We start from the raw sequence: 24028 nt of genomic DNA on the forward strand, positions 1-24028 counted from the left end.
GAGTAATGGTAGATAAGCGCGTCCTAGCCGTGTGATCCAACGAAAGTGGAATAGAACCACATCCTCTCTCCCCGTGGATGTCTTAAACGACTAAGAAGCAAATAGGCAAACTTAAGCCTCCCCAACCTCCGGTTAGGGCTGGTTAAGTGTATAGGTTATCAAAGTCTTCATTGCTCTGGTATTTGATAGAGATGCCCTCCTACATGAAACTTGTAAATGACCTAATGATGATACTAGTGTCCCAAAGACGATGCAGCGATGTAACTGGCAAACTTTTCCACTATTCAAGTGACTTAACGTAATGCTTGTGTTTTTAAGATGTAGATACAGATTTCAAAAACATTTTTTAATGGAATACTGTTGTTCAATCATCAGGTCATTTAGTCTCCACTGCAGGAACACGACCCTCTCCCATTTACCGGAGGCAAATGGAGGATTTGGCCTACACTCTCCGCTGATCAGTAGCCTTATTCACGTAACAAAACTTCAAGGAGAACAAAACACTGAGTTGCGATACAATCGAGTAATCGTTCTATCAAAATGATCCTTGTGAATACGGATTTAGAACTGTTTTCAATGGGACGAATCTTGACTGTCTAAATACTTGAATTAGGCCACAGACAGGTTGGGGAGTTGTTTTCGACTGTTGTTTAATTGAAACATGATTATTGTGTTCCAGGGTATGCTACACGGCGGCGCGCGGCGGCCATATGCTGGAAGTGTTTTCCTACGTCAACATGAAGAGGCTGACTCCCGCACCGGCCGTCGCTTTCCAGGTTACTACCATACTAATTAAATTGTCAGTTTAACTTTCCCCGGGACAAACTTGACCTTCACTGGTTGGGTGTTTATTGGCGATCAAGCAGGAGATCCTAGCTACACAGGAGTTGCAGGTGGGAACGAGAGGTGGGAACTGGGAATGACTATTCCGTAGCTATAGAATAGGGTTCTGTAAACTCTAGTTATAGTTTCGAAAAACTCTATTAACGTAACCAAGAATTGCAATCCTATGACATGCAGCGTACAAAATCACTGTGATTTCCAGTTTAGTAACTAATAAAATTAATTCCTTTCCAGGCGTTGCTGACCACAGCATTCATCGTAGTCGGCAACATCAAAACCCTCATAGAATTCGCGAGCTGGTTTCTCTGGTTCTTCTACGGGTTGGCCATGGTCGCTCTACTAGTGCTGCGAAAGACGCAAGCTAAAAAACCTCGACCGTACCGAGTCCCGACGCTAGTGCCGTGCTTCGTGCTACTCGTAGCGATATTCTTATCGATACTGCCGATTGTCCACGACCCGTCGGTGAAATATCTCATGGCAGTCGGGTTCATAGTCCTGGGGGTGCTGGTATACACCGTGTTTGTGTATCACAAAAAGACGCCGACTGCTTTACTCGGTAAGTTTGAAGGCTTAGGTAAACTTTTTTAACAATGTTAAGAATAGCAGCCTGATTTGCTGGATTTGCGTATCGAAATACAATTAGTATAGATCGTGCCATCCACGAAGACGCGCCCAATTTTGGTCGAGGGAAACGCGGGGTGCGGGGAGTTTGATCCGAGCAATCCGAGCGTCATTATTGTAGTGTGCGTGTGCACTCATGGATAATTTAGCGTGTACCGATAACACTCAAACATTAGCGGAAGAATGGTGCGGCGCGTCTTCGTGGATGACACGATCTATACAGCAGTTCGTGACACTCAAAGTGGCCAAAACGAATTAATTGTAACAAAGACTTGTTACGAACTTTTTGGCTACTTTGGGTGCCACGAACTATTTGACGGTGACTGTACATAATTTTGGGAGCACACAGATGATGCGTTATCACTTAGAGCTGTTAATCAGATAAACGAAGCAAAATCTTCAATTTGTTGCTTTAACTAATTTTTCCTGCTTTGTTCACAGAAAAATTCACATTCCTAACGCAAGTTCTGTTCGAGAGCGTCCCGCCGAGCAATCGTCAAGACTGATCACTGTTGTTTTAAGTGCATGTTTGTAAATATTAGTATTAGAATATTAAATAAAGGACATATTTTAGTAAATATATCTTCCTTTTATTACTGACCTGCGCCGAGTAGTTAGTAATACCAATATAATACATACTTTCAACTAACAGCAAGTCAGAAACTGCTAGGGAATTTTATCCTTATATTACACGTGGTCCCACTTAGGTTTCTCTGTCTCTCACTTAGATATTATGGTCTCTCATGATGAGAGAGAAGTTAGAGATGAGACTTAGGGAACTTTATGCATAAAATATGTTATCAAAGCAAGTAACTTTAGAAGAATAGGCATTACTCCCATTTCAGCTAACCAGTAACAAACAAACATGCCTTGGTGGCTTCGTTACTCGATTATAAAAGCTGGCCAAATAATAGTTGGCAAATGATAAACCTCTGCTAATTTATCGCGAGCCCAAGGCGAGCACTATTTAAAAAAAACTACGCTAGGGATGTTCGTATATTAACTTCGATTAATACATCGTTTCAGGATTAAGTTATATTAATTTAATTGATTAGTGTACAATTCATAGAAAAATACGAAATAATAAACGCTTTGGTCATGCCATAATGGTACGTCTACAAATAAAATTAAATTAATTAACAAATCAGATGCTAGGAGTTAGGTTAGGACACACAAAATACTCAAAACAAGTAAGTTTATTCGTTTTTGTATTTAAATACGTTTCATGGAAAAGTTAACAATATTCTAAAATCTCTTTATCAATCAATAAATTGTATTTCATTCGGTTGAAGTTAATCATTATTTGAAAAGATCGAGACTAAATTGAAGTTCACGATATCGAGTTGTCTGTCTCGATAACGAATTTACGTTACGACTACTTGATTGAACAACACTACTTTATTTCAAACAAGGCCGCTCGGGTTGTGTTGTTGAATTTTACGAAATAATATTGATGAATTTCTTGAATTGTAGTGATTGAAAGTGTAAATTACCATCATGGCTTATCATTACGTGGTTACTGCTCAGAAACCAACAGCTGTAATATCATGTGTAACAGGTAAGACGTGAAATTCATTGCCGTTTCTCTTCATTGAGGTTAACTACAATAATATAGCGCATCAAGCTATTTTCGCTTTGTATTGATGTTCTATTTAGATATTTAGCATAGTTTGTTTGGATTTATGCTGTCTCTTATAATAACGATCGATATATCGAATTTAACTGTCTGAAACGGACTTAGAACCGGCGCAATGGCCCGCCAAGCAATGTGTTTGTGTCGTAGAAAATTCCATTTGTAGCCCACTCTACATGACCTGAAAATGCAGACAACATGAATTTAAGCAGCGTAGAAATACGAAACTCCTCCTTGGTTTCTCCCAGGTTCATTAGTCTACAGTAAATACGTGCTCATTTCATTAGTCAGCTTTTTTGCGACTTAGCTCTGATAAATTTTGTTGTAAACTTATTATTCAAATGTTATTGCATGATTTTACAACAATATCTTAGACATTAAATCAATTGAATGAGCTACCAAGACATCAAAATTTCATTGGCTTTATCAAATCTTCTAGGCAACTTCACATCTCCAACGGATCTCAATCTACTAGTCGCGAAGGTGACCCGCCTGGAGATGTATCTCGTGACCCCGGAGGGCCTGCGCCCCATGAAGGAAGTGGGGCTGTATGGGAGAGTTGCCAAAATGAAGATGTTCAGACCTCCTGTGAGTCTTACATCCTTGTAACATCAAAATTATGATTTTTTTTTTGAAGTACAGTAGAATCTCGATTATCCGGACTTCGATTATCCAGATATCCGATTATCCGGACTCATTCTTCACAGTTTCTACACTCGCACATTATATCTTTTACCTGGTTTCTAGTATTAATTAGTATTTTCGAATTAATTTAACTTTAATTTTAAAATTTTCACATAAAATTTTCATTTGTAAAATATTATAAAGTGTTCTTATTTATTTATTTTGTTCTATCCACACTAAACGCATTAAAAATTAAATTTGCCTACCTACTGTAATATTGTTATGGAAGAGCGGTGCTTCCTAGCACAAGTAACATCTGTTGCTTAACAGGAAGCTCCAACAACTTGTAACTGAACTAGGCTAAGTTAAAGAAATAAACGAATTTGAATTTGAATTTGAGTTTCTAATTACCAATTTATGGTTTGGTTGGACCCATAAAAACAGAAGGGCAGCCATTATAACGCGGTATAGACTTCGTCTTAGTTCATTGCTTAAAGAATTGGATTCGGTATCCTTCCGTTTGGCCAAATTACTTTTCGCCAAATTTCACTTCGCAAACAACTTATCGCCAAAGTTTCATTTCCCAAATGAACTTTTAGCAACTGTACTTTTCGCAACTAATTCATTTGGTCAAATTATCATTTGGCCAAATTTTACTTGGCAAATGTTTATATAGCAAATGTTTTATGTTGCCAAATATTATATCCCAAATAATTTGTTTGGTCAAATTGACACTTCACATACTTACCCACCGTTACCCACAAATCAAAGCATAAGGCACATGATCATGGTTTTCACAATAATTTTATGTAAAACATTACAGAAAATAGTATGGTTGCAAAAAGTAGGTATTACAGAAAATAGTAGGTTAGGTTAGGTTAGAACAGTGACCCTTAATGCGCGAAGGCGAGCGAAGCGTGCCGCGGCAGCGGCCGCCGAGCGCTAGAATCACCTCTATTGTTATTGAATCATTTGGAAATTTCGATACAAAGAATGAAATAAGGAAATTAATGTAGAACAAATTTTATATTAACTCCCCACTAAACAAAATAATAACCACAAGCTTATTTGTATACCATTTTATGCACCAATCAAATTATTTTGTAAATAGTTTATCGTGAAATATTTTTGCCTAATAAAACATTTGGCAAACCATGCTTTGCCAAACAATAATTTGCTAAACAATAATATGCCAAAAAAAACATTTGCGAATTAAAAGTTTGCAATAAGTTGCTTTGCCAAGTGAGAATTTGCCAAATGAAAATTTGCGAAACGTTGTTTGCGATGTGATAATTTGGGAAACGTTTTTTGGCCAAACATTAGTAATCCATTGGATTCATTTAATAGTCTAAAATTTAGATTTTTAGACTCTAAATAATTTGAAAACCCTTGTTATTGTAAAAAGTTAATTATTGTTTGATTTTACATTGAAATCGATTACCCGGATTTTCGATTATCCGGAACACCCCTGGTTTTAATTGATCCGGATAATCGGGATTCTACTGTAATACAAAAACATTGACAAAATCCACTTAACCTTGCTTCTAGGATGAAAACAAAGACCTGGTATTTATCCTCACTGCTCGCTACAACGCCATGATATTAGAATGGAAAATGGGGCCCAATGATCAGCTGGAAGTAATCACACGTGCCCACGGAGACGTGTCCAGTCGTGTTGGCAAGCCTTCTGAGAACGGCATGCTTGCAGTCATCGATCCCCAAGCAAGGGTCATTGGTCTGCGTCTTTATGATGGTTTATTTAAGATTATACCTTTAGATAAGGATTCTACAGAACTAAAAGCTGTATCATTAAGGTAATACAACCTTTCAGTTGCATATTTAAAGCTATAGAACAATTTTGCGCTAATTTTACATTGAGTTGTGTCTAAAATTAATGAAAACAAAAATATTTCAGGTTGGAAGAACTGAATGTGTTTGATGTTGAATTTATGCATGGCTGTGCCAACCCTACATTAATCTTAATTCACCAAGACCTCAATGGTCGACATATAAAGGTAAAAACTATTTATTTAACTTACATATTACTTTACATACATCTGAGGAGAAATCTAAACAACTTTCACACTTTTTCAGACACATGAACTGAATGTAAGAGATAAGGAGTTCTGCAAAATACCTTGGAAGCAAGACAACGTGGAGACAGAAGCATCTATACTCATACCTGTTCCTAGTCCTCTTGGTAAGTAAACTAAACTGGTGAAAAATCATACATAAAGGGGCTTGAAATGTTGCCATATTAAAAGGACAAAGTTGATATTATATTGTCTGCACTTGACAATGTTTATAAATAATTTATTTTCTAGGTGGTGCCATTGTAATTGGGCAAGAATCAATAGTATATCATGATGGACAAAACTATGTAGCTGTAGCTCCACCTCAGATAAAGGTATCCTATACTTTGTATTGAATCTGACCATTTCAAGGCGAATATTGATTTATTGCTTCTTATGCTGATAAAATGGTGCAATTTTACGTCAAAAATCTGTCAAACTCCATTAAAAAAACACTCAAAATCAAAATCAAAATCAAAAAATATTTATTCAGTTTAGACCACAAGTGGCACTTATGAACGTCAATAGAAAATAATAAAAAAAGAAAAGGTAGCCCTTATGGGGCACTTTACATGTCTCCTTATCTTTTGGACTAGTTATTGTTAATCATCATCATCATCATTTCATCCACAGGATGTCCACTGCCTCCCCCAATGACTTCCACTTATTTTTATTTACTTGTTGTTCATGTAAAATAAGTTGGTGCAACTCAGCCTATGTTGTGCACAGTACATCTTACTTAACCACTAATATGAAAATATTATATGTACTATACACATATTCATGTTGTGCATAGTTCATCTCATTTTAACTGTTGAGGTCTCAGGTAAACATCTTTTCCCAGCTCACCCCAATAAACTGCTACTGCCGCGTCGACACCCCGGGCCACAGGTATTTGTTGGGAGACATCGCTGGCAGGCTGTTCATGCTGCTTCTGGAGCTGCAGGAGAAGATGGACGGCACGCAGACTGTCAAGGATCTGAAGGTGGAACTACTTGGTGAGCCAACTTGGATCTTTCATAGTATAAGCATTGGTTCCCAAACTTATTTAAGACGCGCCCCCTTTCGACCATACAAAAAATTCCGCGCCCCCCCTCCTCCAGTCAAGATTATTGGTAGTATCGAGCAGTCTGGAATGCATTATCTCAGTGATCGCAGGTTTTTTATACTTAAGTACACAGATGGCCCGCGCCCCCCTTTAAAGGTCTTTGCGCCTCCCCTGGGGGACGCGCCCCCCACTTTGGGAACCAATGGATAAAGCGAAGTTGCACATTACTATGAGGTCTCACAGTGAACGTGGACGTACAGCTTCACACACGAACCAATCACAGAGCTCTATTAAACTCTGTGTGTTCGATTTGCTGCGTCACTTAAGCAAGCGTCGTTTGTGAATACAGCAGGGCTAAGATGCGCGCCGTGATAAACTGCTATCGCGGCGTTATATCGATTTTGACGTCACTATATCGTTTTATCTACCGGCGCTAACATGGCACCCCGAAAATTATCATGTCATCTGTCAAAATGTGATAGTGATAGATTTGTTTTTTTTTTTTGTGATAAACCTGGCAAGCCCTAACATGAAGCGCTAACTATATCATATTTTGACATCACGATAGGATAGGATGTGGTGTTTTTATCGTCCTCGATCCTTGCCCACGATAGCAAGACGATAGGAGATTAACTTTTTTGCAAGCTACTTTAACTCTATTTATTTATCATTTATAATGGTAAATGACATTTTACGACTAATTTGAGGCTAGTAAAATTCAAAGAAAGGAATCTAGCACCTTTGTGATACTTTTACTTCTAGGTGGAGATTGAGTTCTAGTTCAAGAGTTTATCAGTGTGAGGCGAATCTTGCGACAGTTTATAATCGCTAGCTGCAAAATCTTAGTGCTCCCACAGTCCCACCCACATATTAATTATTACATTACCTACCTTGTAAAATAACCATTACTTACCTACTTAGGTAGGCAGTCAACAGTACATCAGACAATACATATTAAGTTGCAAATGTCGTGAGATACCCCACAGTGTTTAGCTTGATTTAAGTACCTACTGTCATCTGTACATAATCTTGTAAAATTATTGAAAATGGGGCGGAATGTGGTGACCGAGCTTCTTGTGTCTACATCAAACAGTGGCAAGGTCATTGTCAGAAATTAGCATTGGGTGGGATGTGTAATCAAACTTGCTATAATAACAATGAGAATAAATGAATTTTACTAATTTTATAACTTGATGGTGATACCATACATACATTCCACATTACTATCAATCTAATTCCTCCATGTGGTCTTTTTTAAGGGCTTTAATGTGACAGGATGATAATCTTGTACAATTTATTCCATTATAATAAATTCATCATCATCTCAGCCATAGGACGTCCACTGCTGAACTTAGGCCTCCCCCAATGCTTTCCATGTTGCCCGATGGGGCAGCAAGGTTCTGGGGTGGAGGCCGGGTACCGGAATACGCAGCGTGGGACGTCCACCCACAAGGTGGACCGATGACATCATAATGGTAGCAGAAAGGCGCTGGACGCAGGCAATAAATTCATTATTGCAGTGTAATTTCAAAATAATTCAACCATTATTTACAAAATCTTTATTTGGAAAACTTTTGTTTTACAATAGCTATTTATAATTTCAAATACAAACAGAATTCCATGAATTGGTTAGCCTAGCCAGTACCCTTGAAGTTTTTCTTGCTGATTGTTATTGTAAATTTTCATGATAGTGAGCAAGACTTGATTATGTCTGCTTTAGAATGAAATAATCACTCATAATCCCACACTTCTTCATCCACTGTCTGAAAAAAGAAAGAATATTATTTAAACACAATTATAAATATTACAATTACATAAACAGTTCATAAATAGAAACATTTACTTAATCCTATTTGTATTTTAAGTTTACATACAAAATATTGATCACAGTATTATTACACGGTGAAAGAACTATGTGAAATAAATATAGGAAAGAAGGTGAAAGCTTATTTGTAGGAATAAAGATATTTTTCCTTTTCTCCGGTGCTGTTACTTATGAAAATCAAGATCTGCGGAGTATAGCTAATATTTTAGACTTTAGGTACTTACTTTGCTACTTATGAGTGTAACTTTATTTCTCAAATCTCAATAAACTTTCTGACTGCTTCATGTAAGTTGAATAATTACTGTAAACCTCGCATTATGGGGTAGGTAGTGGAGTTCGGTTATTCTGTTAATTTTGAAGACTTCATTCTTTAATACTATCGGTATGATTAGGAATTCTTCATTGTTTTTCTTTAACTTGGTTATCTCTTCGTTTGATATTTTCCGTACTTTAGAAATATTAAAAATAAGACTGGAAACATAAAAATACAATTTTAAAAACACAAACAAATACAATCAAGCAGTCATGTAATATCAACAAAATTGACATAACTTTTTTTTAATGACGTTCTCACTGCTTTAAGATATGTGTTTTTAGCCGAATTAGTAGCAGAAATGAACGAGATTGAACGAATGAGCTAAAATATTTCAAGGTTGGCCAACATAATAACGCAATTTTTTCTTAATATGGCAACAATTCGGTTATCACACGATAGCTTCGATGGTCCCATGTTAGGGAAAATGATAAAATTATCTACGTGATCGAAAATTGTCTTATCATATCATGTCATTGTCGATGCGCGCATCTTAGGCCTACAGGTGTTAGATGTTTTAAACTATGCAATCGATTTTTATGTGGTTTTATCAAAAGATAGTGACTAAAGTAGGTTGTTAAATTGAAATATGATATCAAATTGGTATCTAATGGTAAGCCGCACAGTCGCGCCCTGTGTTAAAAACTGAAATAATAACATGCCTCTATTTTGCGTCTTTCAAATTGCCTCTTACAGAACATTTAATATTTTCCCAATTGCTTAATTTTTTTTCTTTTGCGACGCCTATTCTATGCAAATAACCCACAATTTAACAATAAATGCCTACAATAATAGATAAAGTCAAACTAACACTTAGGCACTGCTGAAATACATAATAGAAACATGAGTAGTGTGCTCAATATTATGAGCACGTTACTTCACCGTGAACGTCAACGTAACGTTTATAAAAATGTAAAGCCAGCCAGTGGACATTGTAAAGCGTCCTCTAGTTTCAGCCAAATGACGTCCACTGCTGGGCAAAGAATTTCCAAAACATTATTCTAGCTTATAAAGAAATAAGAACGAAAAATGACGTATTCAAAATTTCCAGGAGACATACCAATCCCGGAATGCATGACGTACCTCGACAACGGGGTGGTGTTCATTGGTTCCCGGCTGGGCGACTCGGCGCTGGTCCGCCTGTCCACCACGAGAGACGAGGCCAACCAGTATGTGCAGCCTATGGAGAGCTTCACCAGCCTCGCGCCGATCGTCGATATGTGCGTGGTTGACTTGGAGAGGCAGGGGCAGAACCAGCTTATCACTTGTTCTGGTAAGTAACCAACAGCTAAACGCTCGTATTCACAAACATTACTATGAGGTCTCACAGTGCGCGTGGACGCACTGGGTGACACGCGAACCAATCACAGCTCTATTCAACGCTGTGCGTTCGATTTGCTGCTTCACTTAACCTTTAACTATGGACGTCGGGTCTCAGAGGCCCACCCCCCTTTCCAATTTCTCGGTTTCAATACCTTCCCGCCACGTGCTGCTCTCGACCATCTCAGTAGCTTCAGTTTTAACTGTGTTAGGACCGAAGAGGCATAAAATCGCGTCTTCCGGCACTTATTACGTGAGTAATAACCATCCAAAATTTTATCGGGGTCTGGCAGACCCGATGACTATAATTTCCATACAAACATACTTGTATGGATGTGACTTGTCAACTATATATTTTTATAGTATATCATTATAATATGTTGTAAATTGTTTTAGTTTAAGAATACATAATGGTAGAAAGTATCTGAGTACATCAGCTATATTATTAGCCCAACTATCTGAGTAACATTCCAGAAGTAAGGTTTTACTTGTAGACGATTCTTCTTTTGAGTTTAGATGTCTTAGAAGGTACCATTGCTGCAGATTCCGATTCTGAATGGTGTATATTTTGCCTATCAAAACTCTCAAAGAAAGATGACACATACCTGTAGAGATAATTTGTCTTTAGTGTTCTAGGCCACTGTTTATAATTTTTGTAAGTTTAACCCTTGTCAAAATTTTTATTTTATGTCTTTCAGAAATTCTGTTTATGTTTTTATGTTACACGGTTATTAATAAGCAAGGAAAAAATATTAGTTTGATTTATTATTAATCTACTGTAATTAAGGAGCCTATATGTGATGCTAAGTCAATTAACACTGAAAAATGACTCATGTTTTTTAAATTTGCCAAAAAATAATTAAATAATGATTAAAAATTGATTACATTTACTACTAGATCCTTTATTAATAGTTATTTGATATATATCAACTCTTTGATAAATTCAAATTGGTTCAGATATGAAATTATGAAGAATTTTAGATAGGGGTCTGTGAGACCCGACGTCCATGGGAGTGTGATTATTTTTTCACGACTATAGTTAAAGGTTAAGCAAGCATCGTTTGGGAAAACGGGTGTTTTTTAACTATTTACATTACAGCTAACACATCTTGGTATCTTACCATTCCAATGAGAAAATGGTCTGCAGCAATCAATAGAAATAGAAGCTGTATTTATACCAATAGGAATTATTCATAGCAATAGTGACAAATCTGATTAGACCATCTTTCAGATTAGAATGACTAAAAACTGTACAATCCATTTAGGTTCCCATTTCATACACTGAGTTATAGGTCTACTAGTGCTTAACTCTGTCAGTGCCTGAGGTATGGGAGCGGCACGGGAGGATGTTTTTTGTAACGTCAACGAGACTTCAGATCCATGACAATGTCACCCAGAAGCGTAGCGTACCTTGGCGGGGCCCCGTATAAAAATTTGTTTGATTTCTCAAAAAAGAAAAAAACGCTGCTTCCAAAACAAGAGGTGAAGTGTGCAGTCTTTGCCTCGTGTGACGGATGCCATTGCACGCCATTACACTATCTGTATACACTCACACCAATGCAAAGCTCGGTTTGCGCCTCGTAAATTACTTAAACGGGGAAATCCCGCAGCCCGCTTTAACCGATGTAGGGTGTTGCCAACTTTTGAACGCCTTACTCGGGAAAAAAGAAATTGCTTTTTTTACTTTTCTTATTTCTGAAATTTAAATAATTTGCGACGTTTTTATTCATTTTTGCTTACGCACCTTGGGGGCCCCCGTAGGCCGGGGGCCCCGTATAATTGATACGGCAGATACGGCGCTAGCTACGCCCCTGATGTCACCCCTCTTGTGCCGCTTCCATATTTCAGGCACTGATAAGTTAAGCACTACGCTTATAGTTGAACCACTTGTCATCATCATCATTTCAGCCATAGGATGTCCACTGCTGAACATAGGCCTCACCCAATGCTTTCATATTGATCGATTGGTAGCGGCCTGCGTCCAGCGCTTCCCTATACCTTTATGATGTCGTCGGTCCACCTTGTGGGTGGACGTCCCACGCTGCGTTTTCCGGTACGCGGCCTCCACTCCAGAACCTTGCTGCCCCATCGGCCGTCAGTTCTGCGTACCATGTGTCCTGTCCATTGCCACCATTTGTATCTTGTACTTACTGCAAAACCCAGCTCTAAAACAGTGAGGTTACAGTTTATCCCACACCTTATCATTATCATTGAAAACAAACATTTTATTTGTACAGGTGCATTCAAAATGGGTTCCTTACGTATCATCCGCAACGGGATCGGCATACAAGAGCAGGCGTCCATAGATCTGCCCGGGATCAAGGGCATGTGGGCTCTGACCTTAGCGGAAAACTCCTCATACCACGACACACTGGTCTTGGCTTTTGTGGGACAAACAAGGTAAGGACATGTTGAAATATTGGCTTTCTAAGAGATATATTAGTAGAAGAATTAATAATTATCAAGCATCAATTTAAATATTTAATCATCCTACTTCCTACTTAATATTATAAATGGGAAAGTTTGGATGTTTGGATGTCTGGATGTTTGTTACTCTTTCACGCAAAAACTACTGAACGGATTTTGATGAAACTTCACAGTATATTATTGTTTATAACCCAGAATAACATAATTATAGGCTATAATTTATCACGATCTGTGACAAACTAAATTTCACGCGGGTGAAGCCGCGGGCAAAAGCTAGTACATAATAAAATAGCCTGTTTGAAACATTCTCTGATGCTTTTGCTTGATATTCTTATTCAATAAAATTGTTGTCTAAAATAATAGTTATTTTCAGGGTCTTAGCATTAAATGGAGAAGAGGTGGAGGAAACAGAAATCAAAGGATTTGTGTCAGATAGACAGACTTTCTTCACGGGGAATGTTTGCTATGATCAATTGATCCAAGTAAGTACAAAATTCCAATAAAATAATTATGTTTATTGCAATGATCATAAAACCTTAAAAGTTAAAACTTTTGTCTACGCCCTAGCTAGCCTAAAAACAATATTTTACTTACTAAAACTATATTGTGTCTATTTGCAAGAGGGTCACATAATGGGCCTAAATCTTTGTCTATGCTATGACATAGACACATAAACTTTTCTTCTTTTATTTTTAAGGGCTACCTTTTTTTATTTACTATATTTTGACGTTCGTGTCAAGTGCCACTAATGAATAAAATATTTTTGATTTTGATTGACTTGGTTTTAAGAACCACGATATTTCCAATGTCACGTGAGCATATTTGACAAAGTAAGGCTGAGTTGCACCACCTAACATTGAACGTAACTATAACGATAACCGGCGTATTTTGTATGGATTTTACAGATTTTTGACGTTTGTTACAGTCAAAATAAGATGGTCCAAGCCTTACAGTGTTTTAAAACAAAATGTGTATTTCTTAGGTGACAGACGAAGGAATCCGCCTAATCGGCCGCGGCGCTAACGGGTGGGAGTTAACGGCGGAATGGCGAGCGGATGGATCTCGCGGCGTGTCAGTGGTCGCTTGCAGTGAGACCCGCGCCGTATGTGCGGCTGGGCCGAGAATATACCTCGTGGCAGTACTGGACCGCGCTTTGGAGCTGCTAGCGTGAGTGACTGAATATTTATATGATGCTGTAACAGACTAAAGCCCGGTCCGTGAGCACGTAGAATTTTGTCCAATGACCCCTAGCTACCCATCCTTATCGCTCGCGCGTAATTATGTTGCTGTCGCGACTGTGCGACTGGCACCCGCAGTGAGTGTGCGAACGCGATAGCAACATAATTACGCGCGAGCGATAAGGATGGGTAGCTTGAGGTCATTTGACAAAATTCTACGTGCTCACGGACCAGACTATAGCGTTATGGTAGGCTGTAGAGAGAGCGCAAGACTCCCGTGGCGTGTCAGTGGTGGCTTGCAATGAGACCCGCGCCGTATGCGCGGCCGGGCCGAGGATATACCTGGTCGCAGTACTGGACCGCGCTTTGGAGCTGCTAGCGTGAGTGTCGGAATATTTATATGATGCTGTAACAGACTAGCGTTAGGTAGGCAGTAGAGAGAGCATGGGTGACTCCCGGGGCGTGTCAGTGGTGGCTGTAGTGAGGCCCAGGATATACCTCGTCGCAGTACTGGACCGCGCTTTGGAGTTGCTAGCGTGAGTGTTATTGTTGTTGAAAACTTGATAATAGATTGCGGAGAGTTTGAGGGCGGCGTACGTGAGAGCGTCCAGTCGCAATTGTTAAAAACTTAAGCTTGATAATAAGCAATTGAACGAGGAGTTGTGGATTAAACGTACGTTATGTCGTGCACGGCTATGCGAAGGGTAGGACTCAAGATATACTTGACTTATACTCTATGGAGTCCTCCATTTGCTGGTAAATTAGAGAGGGTCTTGCTTCTGCGGTGGAGACTGAATGATGATGATGATACTCTATGGTTGGCCTAAATACCGCAAAATAGGGTCACCCCCCTCCTTTCGCGGTAAAAGGCGACTAAGGAATAAATAAGCGGAAGTACATCTGCTTCTTTTGGCTATTGGACAAAATTGTGAATTACCTACTTACATAAAATTTGTTAATTCCTCATGTAAGTGACTGTAAGTTTTTTAATGAGAAATAAATGTTCTTTAACTCTGTATCGATCATAATGGTCTGAAATAAACGAATTATTATTATTTAAACCTAAATATGCTAACAACCCGTCTAGCCAGAGTGGGTAGTGTATACCAACCAAATACTCCATTTGTCCTGTGAGAGTCGTTCTTCAAAAACTACTTTCTCATATTTTGTGGATAAAGAATCGATACAGCATATTTCCCCTATTCCCAAGTTCTTCTTTGTGCAGTGAGGTGTGCATGGACGAGGAAGTGGCGTGCTTAGACCTGGGCCCGGGTGGTGACTCGGCTCTTTTAGGCGTGGGGCTGTGGACAGACATCTCCGTGCGGGTGCTCCGCCTGCCCGACCTGGCGCCGCTGCACAAGGAGAAGCTGTCTGGAGGTATGTCCCACAGCTGGGCCACAGTGGGGTTGTGGACCTTTAGGCTGGTTTTAGTGTCACGCGGACCGTCTGGTGCGGACCCGCTCCGCACGGCCAATCTGTATGAACTTCTAGGGAGCGTTTTAGAGTATTGCGGTCCGGAGGAACCGCTCCGCTCCCTAGCAGTTCATACAGATCCGCGTGACACTAAAACCAGCCTTATAGGCACATCACGACGAGACAGCGACTGATTTGCGACTGATTTGCGACTGTTTTCTTGATCAAACACCTCTCTTTGCGTCGGGGGTTAAAAAAATCGAATGTAGATCCAGTGTCAATAAAAGATACGTATTATTATTTTTAAGACTAACGCGCATCCGTATAACAACTACATATTGCCAGCGCCTGTGCTCTAACATGGCGCTCGCTATCGGAATGCTTCGTTTGATGGTATGCTGTAACAACACATCGCATTAGGACGCAGTGCTTGGTTGCTTAAGTTCAGATATCAAAAGATCAGTAAAGAGATTACACTATTACATGGGAGATGTAAACCATCACGAACATCTGAAATTTGCCTAAAACTGGCAATAAAAACATGTCGCTCTCTTCAAGAAATCAGCAAACAATCGTTGTTTCAGAAATAATTCCACGCTCGCTTCTCATATGCGTGCTTGAAGGAGTCTGTTACTTGCTGTGCGCGCTAGGAGACGGCTCCATGTTCTACTTCACGCTGGACCAGGACAGCGGCGTGCTCAGCAACAAGAAGAAGTTCACGCTCGGCACACAGCCCACAGTACTGCGGACCTTCAGGTGAGAGGAGTCAAGAAAGATCATCAATTATTTCAGCTGGTAGACCGACTGACTAATTCACTCATTCATAATAGGCGTACCCAGGGGATTCCCCCTCCTTTCTCCCAAAATACCCCCTCTTCCAGAATACTCCTCTCCCAGAATACCCATTCTTCCAAAATGCCCCTCTCCCAATATCCCTCTCCCCAAAATACCCCTCTCCCAGAATACCCCTCTCTCAGAATATCCCTCTCCCAGAATACCCCTCTCTCAGAATATCTCTCTCAGAATATCTCTCCCAGAATATCCCACTCCCAGAATACCCCTCTCTCAGAATATCCCTCTTCCAAAATACCCCTCTCCCTGAATACCCCTCTCCCAGAATATCCCTCTCAGAATATCCCTCTCCCAGAATATCCCTCTCAGAATATCCCTCTCCCAGAATATCCCTCTCTCCGAATATCCCTCTCCCAAAATATCCCTCTCTCAGAATACCCCTCTCTCAGAATATCCCTCTCCCAGAATACCCTTCTCTCAGAATATCCCTCTCTCAGAATACCCCTCTCTCAGAATATCCCTCTCCCAGAATACCCCTCTCAGAATACCCCTCTCTCAGAATATCCCTCTCCCAGAATACCCCTCTCTCAGAATATCCCTCTCCCAGAATACCCCTCTCTCAGAATATCCCTCTCTCAGAATACCCCTCTCTCAGAATATCCCTCTCCCAGAATACCCCTCTCTCAGAATACCCCTCTCTCAGAATATCCCTCTCCCAGAATACCCCTCTCTCAGAATATCCCTCTCCCAGAATACCCCTCTCTCAGAATATCCCTCTCAGAATACCCCTCTCTCAGAATATCCCTCTCCCAGAATACCCCTCTCTCAGAATACCCCTCTCTCAGAATATCCCTCTCCCAGAATACCCCTCTCTCAGAATATCCCTCTCTCAGAATATCCCTCTTCCAGAATATCCCTCTCCCAGAATATCCCTCTCTCAGAATATCCCTCTCCCAGAATACCCCTCTCTCAGAATATCTCTCCCAGAATATCCCACTCCCAGAATACCCCTCTCTCAGAATATCCCTCTTCCAAAATACCCCTCTCCCTGAATACCCCTCTCCCAGAATATCCCTCTCAGAATATCCCTCTCCCAGAATATCCCTCTCTCAGAATATCCCTCTCCCAGAATACCCTTCTCTCAGAATATCCCTCTCTCAGAATACCCCTCTCCCAGAATACCCCTCTCTCAGAATACCCCTCTCTCAGAATACCCCTCTCTCAGAATATCCCTCTCCCAGAATACCCCTCTCTCAGAATACCCCTCTCTCAGAATGTCCCTCTCCCAGAATACCCCTCTCTCAGAATATCCCTCTCTCAGAATACCCCTCTCTCAGAATATCCCTCTCCCAGAATACCCCTCTCTCAGAATATCCCTCTCCCAAAATATCCCTCTCTCAGAATACCCCTCTCTCAGAATATCCCTCTCCCAGAATACCCCTCTCAGAATATCCCTCTCCCAGAATACCCCTCTCTCAGAATATCTCTCCCAGAATATCCCCTCTCCCAGAATACCCCTCTCTCAGAATATCCCTCTCCCAGAATACCCCTCTCTCAGAATATCTCTCCCAGAATATCCCCTCTCCCAGAATACCCCTCTTCTAGAATACTCTCAGAGAATACCCCTCGTCCAGAATATTCCCTCTCCCAGAATCCCCCCCCCCTCTCCCAGAATATCCCTATCTCAGAATACCCCCTCTTCCTGAATACCCAACCTCTAAAGAATACCAAAAAATACGCTCTTAAAAAGCAAAAGGCACCTGATTTGCGGGATTGCAATCCCTACTCGTGGAGTGAGAATGAATAAACCTTTTAGTAGGGAATTTAGTGCAAGAACCTCTCCACTTTGGTATAGAAAGCTCATTTTTGCACCAGTTGTTCTTTGGGTCCTCCTGAGTAGATTTCCGTCGGTAGACATCGGGAGCCCCCCCTGTGGTAGCAGGGGGAGGGGGGGCAAGTTTCCTTCTGCCGCGCTTCACTTTAAGGCCCATATCTTCAAAACTATAGGTATTAGGGCAAGTGTGGTGTCATTTTCAGATAATTAAAGGATGGCGAATTCATTTCTAGAACAAACTTTTTGCCTTTTCATACAAAAAAATAGAAATATTGAGAAAAAATCACAAAAACCAAAAAGTATTTTTTTAAATAAACGTAGTTTACTTTTAAACCATTGGAGATAATCTAATAAAAAAAATATGAAAGCTACATTTACCAGGATTATAAATATATACCATTGTATGGTACTTTTTTCGAAAAAAGTAGGTGAAAAAAAATTTTTCTTCAGGACACAGCGGGCGAATTTTACAGCGCGTCGGAAAAAAATATTTATTTTATCCATAAATTCATACTATTTGGTTCATAAGCAAGTAAGAATTATTATTTTAGAATTTATTTATAGTTCCTGGCACATCTAGCTAACATGATTTGTATTTTTTCTTCAATTAATTTTGAACTCTATGTGTAAGACATAAGGTTGAAAATAGCTTAAATACATTTTAATTAAGCTATTTTGGTCAGAGAATTAGCCTGGCCATTCAACGTGGCAATGCTGCCAGCCTTTTGGGCACCATTCCTGACTGCGGCGCTGGGGGTGAAGTATTTTTTATTTTGTAAATAGTTTTTATCATTAGTAATTTTTAAATTTTAGTTTTTAAGTCATTTTAAGTTAATGTATTATTATAAAATTTATTCCCATTAAATACATCCGCAGATTAATTCTGAAATAAAGAAAAGGTGCCCATTTTTCATACTAATATATTGAAAATATCATTTTATTTATTTTATTTATTTTTATTTATTTATTTATAATCTGCTTGAAGGCTTACAGAAAGTCCAACAAATCATAAGAAGAAAGCACAAAATAAAGAACTTGAATTTGTCTAAACGTCTAATGATTATTATTATTTTAATTAACACTTATTTCTACATACTATTGTACCAGTGGTTTAATGGAAAGGAAAGTGTGAGGAAAGTGAGGATTGATAATCATAGTACCTACGGGAGATTATTTTTAGCACAAAGGCTACGGTTGTGACCATTATAGTTGTTAGTTCAGACAGCACCAGCTTCTGCACTACTTCTTGCACTTACATCTCACCATTTCCAGGCAAGCTTCGGCAGCTACGGGCAAATCGGTCCATGTAGGCTCCATGTTGCTATCGACTCTGGTCCGACCCCAACCAGTCGGGTAAAGGGAAGACTGAGTCGGTTGCTTGCAACTGACCCTATACGCGAATAACTTAAAAAAATCATAAGGACATGATTACTGCCCTTGATATAGGTACTGCCCGTAGCCGAATCTGATACAAAACTGCCTAGGTTTGTGGGCACTTACAGCACTCGTTCATAGTCAAGCATGTAGTAATAGCAGGAGGTACTTGATCTAAAACAATACCAGTGGATTAATATGATAAGTGAAAAGAAAACAGTGGATTGAGCTAATAAGTGGATAGATCTTGAACAAGGGACGACTAGAAAAGAGGACCAAAATCCCAACAGAACAGCCTAATCTGGTTTACTGACAGCTCCAAGCCAAGATGGCCTTGGGAACGGGAGCGGGCGTCTACTGTAAACACGAACACAGTGAACATTTAAGGGGGTTTGCTACAGTATTTCAAGCTGAATTCTACGCTATAATTATGTTAAAAAACAGGGGTGTAAAAATCGCAATATTTACATCCTGAGCCACAGCCAGGCAGCACTCAAACAAAGCCATCGCCTCAGTGAAGGTTGAGTCTAGAATTATTCTAGATGCAATCTTAAGATGAACAAACTCGGAAGGCATGACAAAGTGTACCTGATGTGGGATACCTGGACAAACAAGGATCGAATGCAATGAGAGAGCCGACAGTCTAGCGAGACAAAGGTCAGAGACGATACCTATTGGGTCAGAACTGATAGTATCTTTATCTAAAAGCATACCTCATGGCCATAATATGGCCATATCCAAGAAGCACAGGGCTGAATGGGAAAGCATCAACGCGATATAAGCCTCTCCAAATCATTCCAAAAGGGAAATACAGGGTCATGGAGAAAACTCATCAAAGGTAAGCCCAAGCAATTACAGGTACGCAAACTGGGGAACAAACCACATGTCCCACAAAATGGGCCTAACAACAGAAGCTCTCGAGCATTTGGAATACAAGTGGGGTCCATGAAACACTTAATACTGTAAGGATGTGTCTGCTTGGGTCAGCATATCCGGCATCAGAATACTATTAGCTAGCTTTCACTCAGACGCTTAATTCACCTAACTAATGGATAGGATTTTTTTTGGATGATAGGGAATAAAAAAGGGAGAATAAAGATCCTAAAGGCTCGCTGTGGACTACGCTTAGGTGTGGCCCTACATAAAATAACCCAGACAGCTTTGTATCAGCATTGGCTACTGGCAGTATATCAAGGGGTTCGCGTATAGGGTCAGTTGCAAGCAACCGACTCAGTCTTCCCTTTACCCGACTGGTTGGGGGTGGACCAGAGTCAATAGCAACATGAAGCCTACATGGACCGATTTGTCCGTAGCTGCCGAAGCTTGCCTGAAAATGGTGAGATGTAAGTGCAAGAAGTAGGTAGTGCAGAAGCTGGTGCTGTCTGAACAAACAACTATAATGGTCACAGCCGAAGCCTTTGTGCTAAAAATAATCTCCCGTACTATGATTATCAATCCTCACTTTCCTCACACTTTCCTTTCCGTTAAACCACTGGTACAATAGTATGTAGAAATAAGTGTTAATTAAAATAATAATAATCATTAGACGTTTAGACAAATTCATGTTCTTTATTTAGTGCTTTCTTCTTATGATATTTTCAATATTAAAATGTATTTAAGCTATTTTCAACCTTATGTCTTACACATAGAGTTCAAAATTAATTGAAGAAAAAATACAAATCATGTTAGCTAGATGTGCCAGGAACTATAAATAAATTCTAAAATAATAATCCTTACTTGCTTATGAACCAAATATTATGAATTCATGGATAAAATAAATATTTTTTTCCGACGCGCAGTAAAATTCGCCCGCTGTGTCCTGAAGAAAAAATTTTTTTCACCTACTTTTTTCGAAAAAAGTACCATACAAATGTATATATTCATAATCCTGGTATATGTAGCTTTCAGTACATATTTTTTTTATTAGATTATCTCCAATGGTTTAAAAGTAAACGACGTTTCGCTAAAAAAATACTTTTTGGTTTTTGTGATTTTTTCTCAATATTTCTATTTTTTTGTATGAAAAGGCAAAAAGTTTGTTCTAGAAATGAATTCGCCATCCTTTAATTATCCGAAAATGACACCACACTTGCCCTAATACCTATAGTTTTGAAGATATGGGCCTTAAAGTGAAGCGCGGCAGAAGGAAACTTGATCGGGAGCCCCCCCTGCTACCACAGGGGGGGCTCCCGATGTCTACCGACGGAAATCTACTCAGGAGCACCCAAAGAACAACTGGTGCAAAAATGAGCCTTCTATACCAAAGTGGAGGGGTCTCCATACAAATCATTGCACTAAATTCCCTACTATTTTAAATTTTTAAACTTTCGCGTTCCATTTCAACTAAAATAGTAAGACACGGGTCTTAACGCGACGTTTATTAAGAGCCATTTCACAAAAATATTCCGCGCGAATTTAGGTAAAAGCTGTCAACGCAACGTCAAAAGAGTAAAAAGAACGCTGAAATGGACAAAAAAATCTTGAGCCGTGACCGTATTAAGACTTGATTTAAGTTATTAATTTTAAGGTAGAATGAGGTATTCAAACTTGATAAATTAATTTAAATTTTTAATAGAGTTTATTAAGTCTTTTATATTTCGATTCATAATGAAACACGAATAGGTATAATATGTAAAATATATATTAAGTACAAAATAAAGACAGTCACATAGTGAAAAAAAAAATCTGCTAATCTTTCAGCTCCATTATCGGACCCTGGATACGAAATATTCGTCAAGGCGAATCACACAAGCCCAAACTCCATAGGGTTCTATTGTTTTGTTACGGAGGTGGCCATTGCATCTCCTCCAGATCCATTATCAGACAGAGCTAAGAAATAAATAAATAAATATTATTATAAGTAAACAAATAACTAAAATAATTCATCTTACTTCTTACTAGTCTTACTAATATTATTAATACGAAAGTTTGTGTGGATGTCTGGATGTTTGTTACACTTTCACGCAAAAACTACTGAACAGATTTTGATGAAACTTTACAGTACAGTACAGCAGTACTAGGCAGTCTGTGTTCAACTATCACTTGGGTCGGACGTTCCTATCGCAAGACCTTTGGTTCACTCAGTTCGGATACGACTCTAGTGCTGTGTGTAATTATTTTCGTGAATACACTGAGTTTATTAATTTCTACGAGTGGATTTCATTTTGCCTGAGACCTACGCCATGAACCCTGAACCAGAAGACCCTGTCGCCAGCGACAGCGACACTCATCCATCCCTGGCGTCGACCGGAATAACAATGTATAGGCTATAATTTATGACGATCTGAAAGAAGAAAGAAAGAAAGAAAATACATTTATTTGGCACACTAGAACAACAAATTACAGAATATTAATACGATAAAAAAAATAATTTAAAAATTATGCCAAATAGGCTTCCACTCAGCATAATGCCGCAGTGCGTAGCACCACGACGCTGGTTTTCAGTGGTCGCCTGATTGTAGTGGTGGAGAGGCGCAGGTAAACATTAAAAAAACAATACGCAACTGAGCAACGGTGACACATACACATTTTGGCATAAGTTTAAGTAAGGCAGAAACAATAAACATGACAATGATAATAAGAATAACAAGGCACAAGATCAGATACCAACAGTAGATACGTGCAAACAGTCCTCAAAATTGTTACGTGCAGAACTACATCAGTTTTTGACGCTCAATAAGATAAGCCTTGAATCTGGTTTTAAAAGCATATCCTGTCAAAGAGTTCCGGATTGGTGGGGGTATATTGTTCCAACATTTTGTAGCCACGTAACGAAAACTGCCGCGGAATGCAGCCGTAGTGTGCCTTGGGTAGGTAAGCTTATAAGCCATACGCACCGGTCTACAAGAAAACGCCAGCTTGTCGGAGAGGTAAAACGGGTTTCTATTTTTAATTATCCCGAAAAGAAGCCCGGCAAGGTGGAGTCTGATCTGTGACAAACTAAATTTCAAGCGGGCGAAGCCGCGGCAATACTACATATTTCATACTAGCTTTTTGCCCGCGACTTCTTCTGCGATGAAGTGGAAAATGGTTCTAATAGAATTAAAATATTCTAAGAAAATTAATTTTGTTAAATGATTATATTTTTTGATATAAAATCTACAAATTATTAATTTGAATACTTACAAAATTATGAGATCTTTCTAAAACAAAATTAAAACACTACACCTGCCGCAGATTTCTTTGTAAACAATGTTTTTTTGTTTTTCCTTCAGGTGCTAAAATCACCAGGCTATTGTGTGCGCATACTCTGGAGTATTCCACATACAACTGGTCGTCGGAGAAGCATAGATTTCCATTAAGTCTACTCCCGCTACCATATGGAACTCCGCTAAAACTCGTGAGGGCGCCAACACTTGCTTTTGTATCGAAAATCAGTATGAGCAGCTGCGCACGCGGTTGCCCGTTGCAGGCTCTATGCAACCACACTATTTTAAACCGTAGTCCCTAAGCATGAGATGGGAAACTGCACTCTCTTGAATTCTCTTGAATTTGATGGTGTTAGGGGAATCCTAGGAATGAATACAGACTTTCCAATGGAATCTCCTCATCAATATTGCGAAATTGCGAGTTGCAATGCAATGTTACGTTTTCACTTGTTATTTTATTGTAATCTGACCTTGATTTTTCAAACACGTGTCAAAATAAAAAAAAATGAAATCAAAAGTACTAAGGAATATTTCATTGATATCAACTTAGAAACAAGCACAGA

The 24028-nt window shown here is 39.3% G+C and overlaps 1 protein-coding gene and 2 long non-coding RNA genes across 3 annotated transcripts in view; 2 read left to right on the plus strand and 1 right to left on the minus strand.

Moving 5' to 3' along the window:
- Window positions 1-1031: 1031 nt before the first annotated feature.
- Window positions 1032-2044, plus strand: LOC135080771 (uncharacterized). Its single transcript, XR_010259076.1, has 2 exons — window positions 1032-1399; window positions 1906-2044. It is a non-coding gene; the product is annotated as an uncharacterized LOC135080771 (long non-coding RNA).
- Window positions 2045-2853: 809 nt separating this feature from the next.
- The window catches only part of LOC135080781 (DNA damage-binding protein 1), a 36786-nt gene continuing 15611 nt past the window's right edge, over window positions 2854-24028 (plus strand). Inside the window, exons 1-13 of the mRNA XM_063975509.1 lie at window positions 2854-3022; window positions 3537-3685; window positions 5270-5535; window positions 5637-5736; window positions 5816-5921; window positions 6046-6128; window positions 6638-6791; window positions 10031-10252; window positions 12537-12699; window positions 13100-13208; window positions 13709-13893; window positions 15130-15281; window positions 15902-16073. Coding sequence (XP_063831579.1) covers window positions 2962-3022; window positions 3537-3685; window positions 5270-5535; window positions 5637-5736; window positions 5816-5921; window positions 6046-6128; window positions 6638-6791; window positions 10031-10252; window positions 12537-12699; window positions 13100-13208; window positions 13709-13893; window positions 15130-15281; window positions 15902-16073 — 1922 coding nt within the window. The 5' untranslated portion in view covers window positions 2854-2961. The remainder of the gene's footprint in view (window positions 3023-3536; window positions 3686-5269; window positions 5536-5636; window positions 5737-5815; window positions 5922-6045; window positions 6129-6637; window positions 6792-10030; window positions 10253-12536; window positions 12700-13099; window positions 13209-13708; window positions 13894-15129; window positions 15282-15901; window positions 16074-24028) is intronic.
- Window positions 8386-9376, minus strand: LOC135080783 (uncharacterized). The gene is made up of 2 exons (XR_010259077.1): window positions 8891-9376; window positions 8386-8604 (listed from the first exon to the last, which is right to left on the minus strand). It is a non-coding gene; the product is annotated as an uncharacterized LOC135080783 (long non-coding RNA).

Source organism: Ostrinia nubilalis, chromosome 18 (assembly GCF_963855985.1).
Source record: "Ostrinia nubilalis chromosome 18, ilOstNubi1.1, whole genome shotgun sequence".
NCBI lineage: Eukaryota > Metazoa > Arthropoda > Insecta > Lepidoptera > Crambidae > Ostrinia > Ostrinia nubilalis.